The sequence below is a fragment of the Saccoglossus kowalevskii genome, chromosome 12 (assembly GCF_978046115.1).
Source record: "Saccoglossus kowalevskii chromosome 12, keSacKowa6.1, whole genome shotgun sequence".
NCBI lineage: Eukaryota > Metazoa > Hemichordata > Enteropneusta > Harrimaniidae > Saccoglossus > Saccoglossus kowalevskii.
In genome coordinates, this window is record NC_140652.1 from 940,567 (window position 1) to 953,046 (window position 12,480).

Consider the following 12,480-nt stretch of genomic DNA (forward strand, 5'->3'; position numbering starts at 1 on the left):
GTGTGACCATTGTCATGTTACTGACAATCCATTGGACCCTTGATGTGTGACCATTGTCATGTTACTGACAATCCATTGGACCCTTGATGTGTGACCATTGTCATGTTACTGACAATCCATTGTCACTTTTGATGTGTGACCATTGTCATGTTACTGACAATATATTGGACACTTTTGATGTTTGACCATTGTCATGTTACTGACAATCCATTGTCACTTTTGATGTTTGACGATTGTCATGTTACTGACAATCCATTGGACACTTTTGAAGTGTGACCATTGTCATGTTACTGACAATCCATTAGACCCTTGATGTGTGACCATTGTCATGTTTCTGACAATCCATTGGACAATTTTGATGTGTGGCCATTGTCATGTTACTGACAATACATTGGACACTTTTGTTGTGTGACTATTGTCATGTTACTGACAATCCATTGGACACTTTTGATGTGTTACCATTGTGATGTTACTGATAATCCATATTCATTGAATACTTTTGATGTGTGACTATTGTCATGTTACTGACAATTCATTGGACCATTTTCGTGTGACCATTGTCATGTTACTGACAATCCATTGGACCCTTGATGTGTGACCATTGTCATGTTACTGACAATTCATTGGACACTTTTGATTTGTGACCATTGTCATGTTACTGACAATCCATTGGACACTTGATGTGTGACCATTGTCATGTTACTGACAATACATTGGACACTTGATGTGTGACCATTGTCATGTTACTGACAATACATTGGACACTTTTGTTGTGTGACTATTGTCATGTTACTGACAATCCATATTCATTGAATACTTTTGATGTGTGACTATTGTCATGTTACTGACAATTCATTGAAAACTGTTGATGTGTGACCATTGACATGTTACTGATAATCCATATTCATTGAATACTTTTGATGTGTGACCATTGTCATGTTACTGACAATCCATTGGACCCTTGATGTGTGACCATTGTCATGTTACTGACAATCCATTGTCACTTTTGATTTGTGACCATTGTCATGTTACTGACAATCCATCGGACACTTGATGTGTGACCATTGTCATGTTACTGACAGTCCATTGGACACTTTTGATGTGTGACCATTGTCATGTTACTGACAATCCATTGGACCATTGTCGTGTGACCATTGTCATGTTACTGACAATCCATTGGACCCTTGATGTGTGACCATTGTCATGTTACTGACAATCCATTGGACCCTTGATGTGTGACCATTGTCATGTTACTGACAATCCATTGTCACTTTTGATGTGTGACCATTGTCATGTTACTGACAATATATTGGACACTTTTGATGTTTGACCATTGTCATGTTACTGACAATCCATTGTCACTTTTGATGTTTGACGATTGTCATGTTACTGACAATCCATTGGACACTTTTGAAGTGTGACCATTGTCATGTTACTGACAATCCATTAGACCCTTGATGTGTGACCATTGTCATGTTTCTGACAATCCATTGGACAATTTTGATGTGTGGCCATTGTCATGTTACTGACAATACATTGGACACTTTTGTTGTGTGACTATTGTCATGTTACTGACAATCCATTGGACACTTTTGATGTGTTACCATTGTGATGTTACTGATAATCCATATTCATTGAATACTTTTGATGTGTGACTATTGTCATGTTACTGACAATTCATTGGACCATTTTCGTGTGACCATTGTCATGTTACTGACAATCCATTGGACCCTTGATGTGTGACCATTGTCATGTTACTGACAATTCATTGGACACTTTTGATTTGTGACCATTGTCATGTTACTGACAATCCATTGGACACTTGATGTGTGACCATTGTCATGTTACTGACAATACATTGGACACTTGATGTGTGACCATTGTCATGTTACTGACAGTCCATTGGACACTTTTGATGTGTGACCATTGTCATGTTACTTGACAATTCATTGGACACTTTTGATGTGTGGCCATTGTCATGTTACTGAAAATTCATTGGACACTTTTGATGTGTGACCATTGTCATGTTACTGACAATACATTGGACACTTGATGTGTGACCATTGTCATGTTACTGACAATCCATTGGACACTTTTGATGTGTGACTATTATGTTACTGACAATCCATTGGACACTTTTGATTTGTGACCATTGTCATGTTACTGACAATACATTGGACACTTGATGTGTGACCATTGTCATGTTACTGACAGTCCATTGGACACTTTTGATGTGTGACCATTGTCATGTTACTGACAATTCATTGGACACTTTTGATGTGTGGCCATTGTCATGTTACTGACAATACATTGGACACTTGATGTGTGACCATTGTCATGTTACTGACAGTCCATTGGACACTTTTGATGTGTGACCATTGTCATGTTACTGACAATTCATTGGACACTTTTGATGTGTGACCATTGTCATGTTACTGACAATCCATTGGACACTTTTGATGTGTGACCATTGTCATGTTACTGACAATCCATTGGACACTTTTGATGTGTGACCATTGTCATGTTACTGACAATCCATTGGACCCTTGATCTGTGACCATTGTCATGTTACTGACAATCCATTGGACCCTTGATGTGTGACCATTGTCATGTTACTGACAATCCATTGGACCCTTGATGTGTGACCATTGTCATGTTACTGACAATCCATTGGACACTTTTGATGTGTGACCATTGTCATGTTACTGACAATCTATTGGACACTTTTGATGTGTGTATTGGGAAACAAAAGCATAAATAAAGAAACGCTCACGAATTTTAAACCAGTGTGCATGCTGATATCTTTATTCAGTTTTCCTTGGTCCATTTTTGCCTTGCCCGTAGTGTAAACGTTGTTGTTGTTTTTGTCATGACTTGTGGGTGTGATAACTCAAGTTATTTTTACACGACCGGTTTCAAAGTTAGTTATGTTATAAACAAAGGTGTAAGAATAACCAAGTTCAAGCACTTTACTCACATAATTAATGAGATATGTAGTAATTATGTTTTCAGTTAAGACATAATTTTTTTGTTAAAGAAAAGTAGTTTTAATGTTTTGAAATTCAATTCTCCTGCTTGAGTCCGACATTGTAGCTGGTGAGATAAGTTTTCCTTGTCATTTTAACCCTCATGTCGTTTTCCCATTTGTGTGTAGCATTTTTCACAACAAAGAAATAAACTCGGGCGCCGTAGCTTAATCACTTTACGTCTCTTTTTTCCTACTGTAATTCGCTTCCCTCATGCATGTTGTCTTCATTTTATGCTTGATCTATGTATTTAGAAATGAGAAATGACAGCACCAGGGCTCGCTTGCCGTTTTTTTGGTCTCCTCATTTTTCGAGTCGACTGTGCAGTGGTTATATTCAGAATTTACCATCATAGAACCTGCATCCGTAATGCTTTTTGCCGTAGCTGCGTGTGGGGTTCAGGGTTTTTGCCTTGAAGGCGTGTTTTTCACTGGAGTTCTGAGGCATGAGATTTTTTTTCAGAGCCACCAAAATCGCTGAGACTGGCCGCGTCGCTCATATTTTCACAGCAAGGTCGCGCGTCCAGTAGAAAAAGTCGGTTAAAGTGAGTTGCGTGTTTGGCATGAGTGGAAAGTCCACACGCTCAGCTACCGGTGCTTTGTGTATCGAGACGTCACGTAGGAGGCTCGATGGTAGAGGTACCGATATTTTTTCTCGGTCTCCCCCCGCTGATCAGAGGGCATCCTCACAGTCTGTTTTTTTAGCGATGGTTTATCTGATTTTAGTCTGCAGCGAGGCCATGCCCCTTGAGGCTTTCCTCCTATGGGGCCTGTTGCGGGTCCTTTTGTGGACCCTTCCTTGCACGGTGCCGGGTTTGCCTCTGAGTTGAGGGTTTTGGTCGAAGGACTGTCTGGGCAACTGCGTCCCTGGCAGGCCGGGTAGATCAGATGCAGTCGGAGCGAGCTGTCTCCACTGTGGCCCCCTGGTGAGCAAGCAGGAAGAGACATAAAGGCATCATTTGCATTCAAACACGTCTCTTCCGGGGAACCCCCCTGTTCACAACCGCGGCTCTCCTGCTGATTTGGGTGAGGCCTAGGCTCAGGCTAGTTACACCGGGTGTCCTCTGGGGCCTCGGGCACTGAATGCCAACGGGGATGCTGGCAGCCAAGCCTCCGATTTCGGGGCAGGGCTTTTGGGTCAGAGCACACGTTGCACCTCCCCCTACCTTCAGCCACCCAGGGTTCGTTGCGCAGAAATGGTACAATGGTAATGAATTTACCCTTGTGTCCGGTCTCCGCCATGGGTTTTGACTCCCTTCTTACCGACCCACGGGCGTCCCCAGAGGGAACCAACCCTGTCATGAGACGCACAGTCGAACACCCTCTCTCTCCCATATTTAAGTTGAAATGGAACAGTTCGCTCGCGTCGGGTACAGCCGGTACCTCGGGCGGCCCCTCAGAGTCTTCCATCCGTAACGGCTCGGTGAGCCACGCCTTTGAGGTGATGCAGAGTATCATTGATCCTAGTGATACAATGTAAATACCCCCACCCTTGATCCTAAGGCGACCACCTAAGGTTGCTTCAACGCTTATGGGATCACAGGCGTCAGGATCCAAAGCAACCCTGTTGGCACATCTCTCCCAGTCTGTCCGAGTGCAAAGTGCAAAGTCCGGTTGGTCGCGCGTCCAGTAGAAAAAGTCGGTTAAAGTGAGTTGCGTGTTTGGCATGAGTGGAAAGTCCACACGCTCAGCTACCGGGGCTTTGTGTATCGAGACGTCACGTAGGAGGCTCGATGGTAGAGGTACCGATATTTTTTCTCGGTCTCCCCCCGCTGAACGGAGGGCATCCTCACAGTCTGTTTTTTTAGCGATGGTTTATCTGATTTTAGTCTGCAGCGATGCCATGCCCCTTGAGGCTTTCCTCCTATGGGGCCTGTTGCGGGTCCTTTTGTGGACCCTTCCTTGCACGGTGCCGGGTTTGCCTCTGAGTTGAGGGTTTTGGTCGAAGGACTGTCTGGGCAACTGCGTCCCTGGCAGGCTGGGTAGATCAGACGCAGTCGGAGCGAGCTGTCTCCACTGTGGCCCCCTGGTGAGCAAGCAGGAAGAGACATAAAGGCATCATTTGCATTCAAACACGTCTCTTCCGGGGAACCCCCCTGTTCACAACCGCGGCTCTCCTGCTGATTTGGGTGAGGCCTAGGCTCAGGCTAGTTACACCGGGTGTCCTCTGGGGTCTCGGGCACTGAATGCCAATGGGGATGCTGGCAGCCAAGCCTCCGATTTCGGGGCAGGGCTTTTGGGTCAGAGCACACGTTGCACCTCCCCCTACCTTCAGCCACCCAGGGTTCGTTGCGCAGAAATGGTACAATGGTAATGAATTTACCCTTGTGTCCGGTCTCCGCCATGGGTTTTGACTCCCTTCTTACCGACCCACGGGCGTCCCCAGAGGGAACCAACCCTGTCATGAGACACACAGTCGAACACCCTCTCTCTCCCATATTTAAGTTGAAATGGAACAGTTCGCTCGCGTCGGGTACAGCCGGTACCTCGGGCGGCCCCTCAGAGTCTTCCATCCGTAACGGCTCGGTGAGCCACGCCTTTGAGGTGATGCAGAGTATCATTGATCCTTGTGATACAATGTAAATACCCCCACCCTTGATCCTAAGGCGACCACCTAAGGTTGCTTCAACGCTTATGGGATCATAGGCGTCAGGATCCAAAGCAACCCCGTTGGCACATCTCTCCCAGTCCGTCCGAGTGCAAAGTGGGGCGCATGGGGTGCAAACGGTGTTGATGGGCGGACGTTGGTCAGCCGCGGAGGAGGTAACACTTAAGAGCCCCAGGTGGGGAAAAACTTTAGGCAACACTTTCACTTTCTGCTGGACTAAACGCTAACCTGCCGGTGTGGTTTTGGGATCAGAACCCAAAGTGTGGGATGAGACCAAAAACTCCTTTCCCAGACCCCGGTACTATGAATTTCCGTTTGTCAAACCGGGTAAAGGGGGACAGCCATGTTCCATGGGCGTTCTCGCCAGCTCAATCTAAGATGATCCATCATGCCCTAAGGGCACAGTTGCTTGAGCGCATTATTGTGCGCGCCCGGGACCTCAGAGGCAGAACGCACCAGCCTCCTAGACCAGGCAACACATTTACTGGTGTCACCTGGCTCTTAGCCGGGGCCACTACTGTGCAATGAGACACGACCTTAGACGCATGTGTTTTCGCCGGCAAACTGAGTCAGGGGGTACGTTCCCACCTCAGTGACGCAGACTGGACATTTTCTACCCTCTTTGTTCGGTGAATGGTGGGTATAGTCTTGGAGCTTCAGAGTGCAATGAACCAGAGGGTTCAGATCGAATCCGCTAGCCAGTTGGCCCTGCCAAGGGTAAGTGGAAGGCACCCCAAGCACAGAAAACACAATGCCCTAGGGCGTCGTCCGCTAGCCAGAGTCAGCCAGGAGGCAAGCACTCATACACTTCCACAGGAGGGAAGAGTAGTGGCGCACACCCAGAGAAGAAGGGACCAGGTGGTGGCTCCCCACCCTCTTCGGGCAGTCGTCCACCCTGGCAGCGAGGTAAGCATGTTTGACGCTTACCTCCGCGACCGGGGGGGACAGGCATGTGTTCAGCGACTGGCCAGGTCACAACTTAGTGACTACCGCAGACCTTGGGGAAACTCACCTCATGTGAGAAGAGAGCACCCCGCCTCTCGCAACTGCCGAACCCATGGCCACATATCCCTGTCGTACACAGATTGCGCTGGTGTAGTCCGGTTGGGAGACAGTGGGTGACTGATCCCTGGATCTTTCCAGGTGGTGACATTAGGTTACGGGATACCGCTGAAATCTCCATCTCCCCCGTCAGTGTCTCCCTTATTGGGCACTGCAAGGGGACTCCTGCAAAGCGGAAGCAATCAGACAGGAAGTAGTAGTTTGCTGGAATAGGACACCATACACAGGGTAGATCAGCCGGTATTAAGTCCAGGCTTCTACCCAAACGTGTTCGTAGTACCAAGTCTACAGGAAGCCGGCGTCTAGCTCTGGACCTAGGCAGACTAAATTAGTATGTGCTCCTCGATCGGTTCTGCATGGAGACGCCATCAGTGTTCTACTCTCCATCTACCGTTTTGACTGGCTGGCTATCTCATTCAAATCGCCCAGCTTAGCCAAGTATTCGAATTTTGGGTGCCCCCCGTTCGGATTATGCACAGCGCTCTAATGTTCACCAGAGTGATGAAACAGGTAGCGCTGCTGTTTCACCAAATGTCGGTACTCCTCAATCCGTACCTAGACAACTGGTTACTACACAACCCGGACAAGGGGTTATTGGCCAAACACATCAGGCTAACACAGGATTTACTTCACCAGTTGGGCTCTTTAGTAAATCGACAAGTCCCATCTCGACCCAACGCACAGTTGGTGTTCCTGGGCATATTAAGTTTGACACAGAGATAGACTTGGTATAGCTATTTCTAGCGTGTTGCTTAGCACTAGGCAGCCTAGTCGAACGCCTAATCAGCGTTCCCTCAGTGCCCCTCTGAGAACTAATGCGGATCATCGAAATGATGTTGTTACAACACAGAGCGGGTTTTGATGTGAAGGACCATGTGAAGGAAGCCCTGCCCTGGTGGTCGTCACTGGCCAACCTCGGACAGGGGGCCCCCTTGGACCCACTCGCCGCAGGTAAAATTCGTGGTAACATATGCCTCCCTCCAAGGTTGGGGAGCGCACCTCAATCAAGCCCAAGGATATGGCCCCCGCATTAGTTTTGGGACCACCATATCAAACAACTCGAAGTGAAAGCAGTCCTGCTCCGCACAGGCAACACAGCGGTGGTCTCCTTCAAGAAGGAGGGGGGGACACGTTCCCATCGTTGTCAGTCCCAGCGGAACAAAATTCTCCTTCGGTGCCTGGAATACAATGTGGAGCTAACCGCACACCACCTTCCAGGGTTGAGGAACAGTCTGGCAGACGCCCTTTCAGGGCGGCTCTGTCTCCAGAACACAGAGTGGCTGATACCCCAGTGGGTAGCCTCCAGGCTGTTCCGGCTGTGGGACTGTCCAAAGATAAACCGGTTTGCCACACCCTGGAACCCCAAGCTCCCAATGTACATAACACTCCTGCTGACTCCAGGAGCCTGGGCCAGGGTCGCTTTGCTAACCCCGTGTACGCCTTTCCCCCCTTCCCGCTAGTTCGCCGGGCACCAGAGAAAACTTCGACAGGTGCACACCCGCATATTGTCATTGGTCGCACCTAATTGGCCAACCAAGGTCTAGTTTCCCCTTCTGTTGGAAATGCTAGTCATGCTTCCAGGCTTACCAGACCCGCAAGCCCAGTGGGTATCACTTACGCACATAGAGGCTCTCAGTAGACTCGCACAGACGAAAGGTCTATGTAAGCTGGCTGCCAACGTCAAATTTTATATATTTGTTTTACATCATGTTATAGATATATACCGTAGTTGTATTCAAATGGCCGATTTTGTTTTAATTAATGCTGTTCCACAGCAGTATCTCTCAATATGGGCAAGTACTCGTTTGACGATCTGATACAAGATGACTGAATGTCATTCATTTCAAAATCACTGTAATCAAGCATCATCATATCTCTGACATGTTTATGTTTGAACTATATTACTATGAACAAAATTATATATCTTAAGTTTGATAACTAACAGGGACTGTGCAATGCATGGCTTGTTTTTCAGGTTAGAAAAGAAAAGTATTGTTTTTCAATATTTCCTTCATTAACACTGTCTGCTATAGAATCAGTTGTAATAATTACTGTCTTCTATAGTATTGATATATTAAGGACGTCTGTATACTATAGAATCTGTTGTAAGCATTATTAGTCCCTGTTCGGACGAAGTCCGAAAACAGGGACTTATAATTCAGTCTCCGTGCGTCTGTGTGTCTGTCCGGAGTCATATCTCAGAATCCCTTGGACCGATTCCGTTCATTCTTTGCATGTGTTAGTACTTTATGTGGGACATATGCAGGCATCTTGTTGTTTTTTTTATGCGGTATCTTGGACGTGCTCTGTCAGTTTTCATTCAATGTTAGGATGCATGTCCATGTCCATGACAATTGGTTTCAAAATCTGGTCAAGGATGGCCGATTGACAGCCATCTGACTTTTTGGCCCTACTACTATATTTCCACAATTTATGTACCATTTTCATTCGTATTTGGCACATACATCATACATATCAGTGTGTTTCATAATCAGATCAAAGATGGCCGAATAACGGCTGTTTTTATTTTTGGCCATATTACTACTACACGGAACACGTGTTTTGATGTAAATAAACAATCTGTTGTATACGCCACTTGGAACTCAAGTTTCAAGGACACACTCGTGACAACCCCTTTAATATGACGAGCACAAATAGAACTTTCAAAAATTTAACGGGGACTGTGTCATTTTCAATGACTTGTTGTCTTCTATAGTTTCTACAGATCTATGTACTATAGAGTATGTTTATAATTATTATGTTTGTTGTTTGATTTTCAGGCTCTAGAGGAAGTGAGGTCTGGAAGTGTGCAAGTACAAGAAGGTAAAATTGTTGAGGAATTAGAAAAAGACATTTCATCAGTTACATCTGTAATACAAAGTGATTTAAAACTAGAGAGGACAGATGAAAAGATACCTACTGAGGTAGACATAGAAAAGACAAATGAAAAACTATCAAATGATGAATTAGAAAAAGACATTTCATCAATTACCTCTGTAAGACAAAGCGATGTAAAACTAGAGAGAACAGATGATAAAATACCTACTGAGGTAGACATAGAAAAGACAAATGAAAAACTATCAAATGATGAATTAGAAAAAGACATTTCATCAATTACCTCTGTAAGACAAAGCGATGTAAAACTAGAGAGAACAGATGATAAAATACCTACTGAGGTAGACATAGAAAAGACAAATGAAAAACTATCAAATGATGAATTAGAAAAAGACATTTCATCAATTACCTCTGTAAGACAAAGCGATGTAAAACTAGAGAGAACAGATGATAAAATATCTACTGAGGTAGACATAGAAAAGACAAATGAAAAACTATCAAATGATGAATTAGAAAAAGACATTTCATCAATTACCTCTGTAAGACAAAGCGATGTAAAACTAGAGAGAACAGATGATAAAATAACAATTTTTGGAGTTTTAGAAAGAACAGAGGAAAAGCTACCATGTTCAGCTCAGAAGAATGTCGATGAGCAACCTGACATTAGAGGACAGAGACAAACATCAAATGAAAGTTCAGTTATAGAACTAGCTGAGAAGGTTCAAGTGGTACAAAGATCTTCAAGAAGACAACAAAACCAACAGCAAGAGACTGAGACACTTGGTAGAGAACCAGTAATATCATGTTCAAGGGGGTGGAGGGCAAGAGGCCGCAAAAGAAAATAATTCTCTATGATGTGCCTCCAGTGTTGAAGGTTAAGCAAGTTTATTTTATTTGCAAAAGAAGTCTGTTAACTATTAAATTGGGTTATGTTCATTTGACATGAGACTCTTGTTGTACATGCCTTGACTGATTTCAATTAGACTTGGTACAAAAACAATATGCACTTAAATTGTATCTGTGTGGTTGCTGTTTTGAATGTAAATCCTACTTGAACGTGCAGCAATTGGTTTCCTTAGATGACTATGTACGTACTCTTAATATAATAAATATCAATCTCTAGTTTGATTTCTGTTACTTTGTTATTGTGATGTATACACCAGTAATCTCATGTCTTCATATTGTCAACATTTTAGTACCTTCTCTGTATTATTGAAGATGAAGGAAGATGTCTGTTGTTGTTGTCGTAGTAACTGACTTGATCATCTTCCAATTTTGGTCACTTATTAATAACCATGAAATGTCAACCAAGTTCAATTTTGTGTAACTAGCAAGTGCAATTTTCAAAGGAGGGTAAAATGTTTTAGACATCAAAATGAGTTGACACAATGAATACATTTATACATATAGTAATATGCTAGTATAAAACAAAATACTGTCAAGCATATGTTTTGAAAATGTTATGAAGGGCAATGTAAATAATGCATTACATAATGTTAATTTAGGAACATGTTGGTATTTTTCCTAGCCAAATTTTGCTTAGACATGTTGCTGTAATTTTTTATATTCTATTTTTGATCTTTTTAGCTCAGCTGTCAACTTTGTCGAGCGGAGCTTATCATATGAGTGATTGTCCGTCGGCGTCCATCGTCCATGTCAATGTTTTACTTTTTCGACTTCTTCTTGAAAACTACAAGCCTGAATGCTTTGATACTTGGTGTGTATGTACCTGGGGTAGATCTCTCTTAGATTTGTTCATTTCATAATGATATCTTCAATTCTCAATTTGTAATTTTTGGTAAAAAGTGATATTTTCGACTTCTTGTTAAAAACCAAAAGTCCAATCACTTTGATATTACATATATATACTACATTTGGACCTCTCTCAGATTTGTTCATTTCGTGATGATATCTTCAATTATCTAATTTTGATGAATATTTATGTCATTTTTGGTAAAAAGCGATATTTTTGAATTCTTGTTGAAAACAGCAACTCCGATTGCTATACATACTACACATATTGTTCATTTTCTAATGATATCTTCAGTTCTTTAATTGAAATGTGCCTTGCTAACAGCGGAGCTATCTCAGCCGAGAGGCTGCTTGTTTACAATTCATGTTATATTATTCTATGAGTGACACTGAAATTATTATGATGACTTTATTGTTCTTGTCTATTTTATAGCAGAATTGTTCTTACCTGGTATTTTCCATGCAAAATGTTTAGATATAAAATTTCATTGTTTCAAGTCTTTTTGATTTTGCTATGCAAAAACAAGTCATACTATGCATTGTGAGTTTGTATCCATTTGTTATTTAATGTAGTCTTAGGATTAATAATGGCAAGCTTGTAAAAGTTACTCTGTTTTTGTTTGTTATTATGGAGATAGCTCATTGGAGGTGGCTTTCAGAGTTAGATTATATAACATTGTTGATGGTACAGACCCACCCTTATGACTCAAGTATTGCATTATATTAAATGTGGTGGCAGATATAAGACCTCTCTGGTTAAAATTAGCATATTTGGTAGAAGATAATAATCAAGTGTATCTTTCCCAAATATGCTAATTTTACCAAGATAGGTCTTATATTTTTTTTACTAAATACCATATGCTACAAAATTACTGTTTATATTGCATTGGTATTTGTAAATTTCATTCCCAATGTTCCCAGTTATGTTATTAATAATTTTGTATTAGTACTTGTACCAGGTTTCCCAGTTTTGATCAGTTGATCATTCACTATGAAAAGTGCTCACAGTCATGTGATCTTGATTCAGTTTCTTGGGGGTCACAGGTTTTCTAGTGCCAGATATATAAAGACCTTGCTTCAGCCAATCAGATTGCTCAGATTCAGACTAATCATGTTATAGTGTTTATAGCTCAGCTGACTGCCAGCTTATGGTATTACTTTTGAGATGTGAATTATTTTTATTTCTTATACATACCTC

At 42.9% G+C, this 12,480-nt stretch overlaps 1 protein-coding gene across 1 annotated transcript in view; it reads left to right on the forward strand.

Moving 5' to 3' along the window:
• The window catches only part of LOC102802354 (uncharacterized), a 71,085-nt gene extending 60,429 nt beyond the window's left edge, over positions 1–10,656 (forward strand). The window contains exon 10 of the mRNA XM_085506275.1: positions 9,476–10,656. Coding sequence (XP_085362401.1) covers positions 9,476–10,375 — 900 coding nt within the window. The 3' untranslated portion in view covers positions 10,376–10,656. The remainder of the gene's footprint in view (positions 1–9,475) is intronic.
• Positions 10,657–12,480: the final 1,824 nt, after the last annotated feature.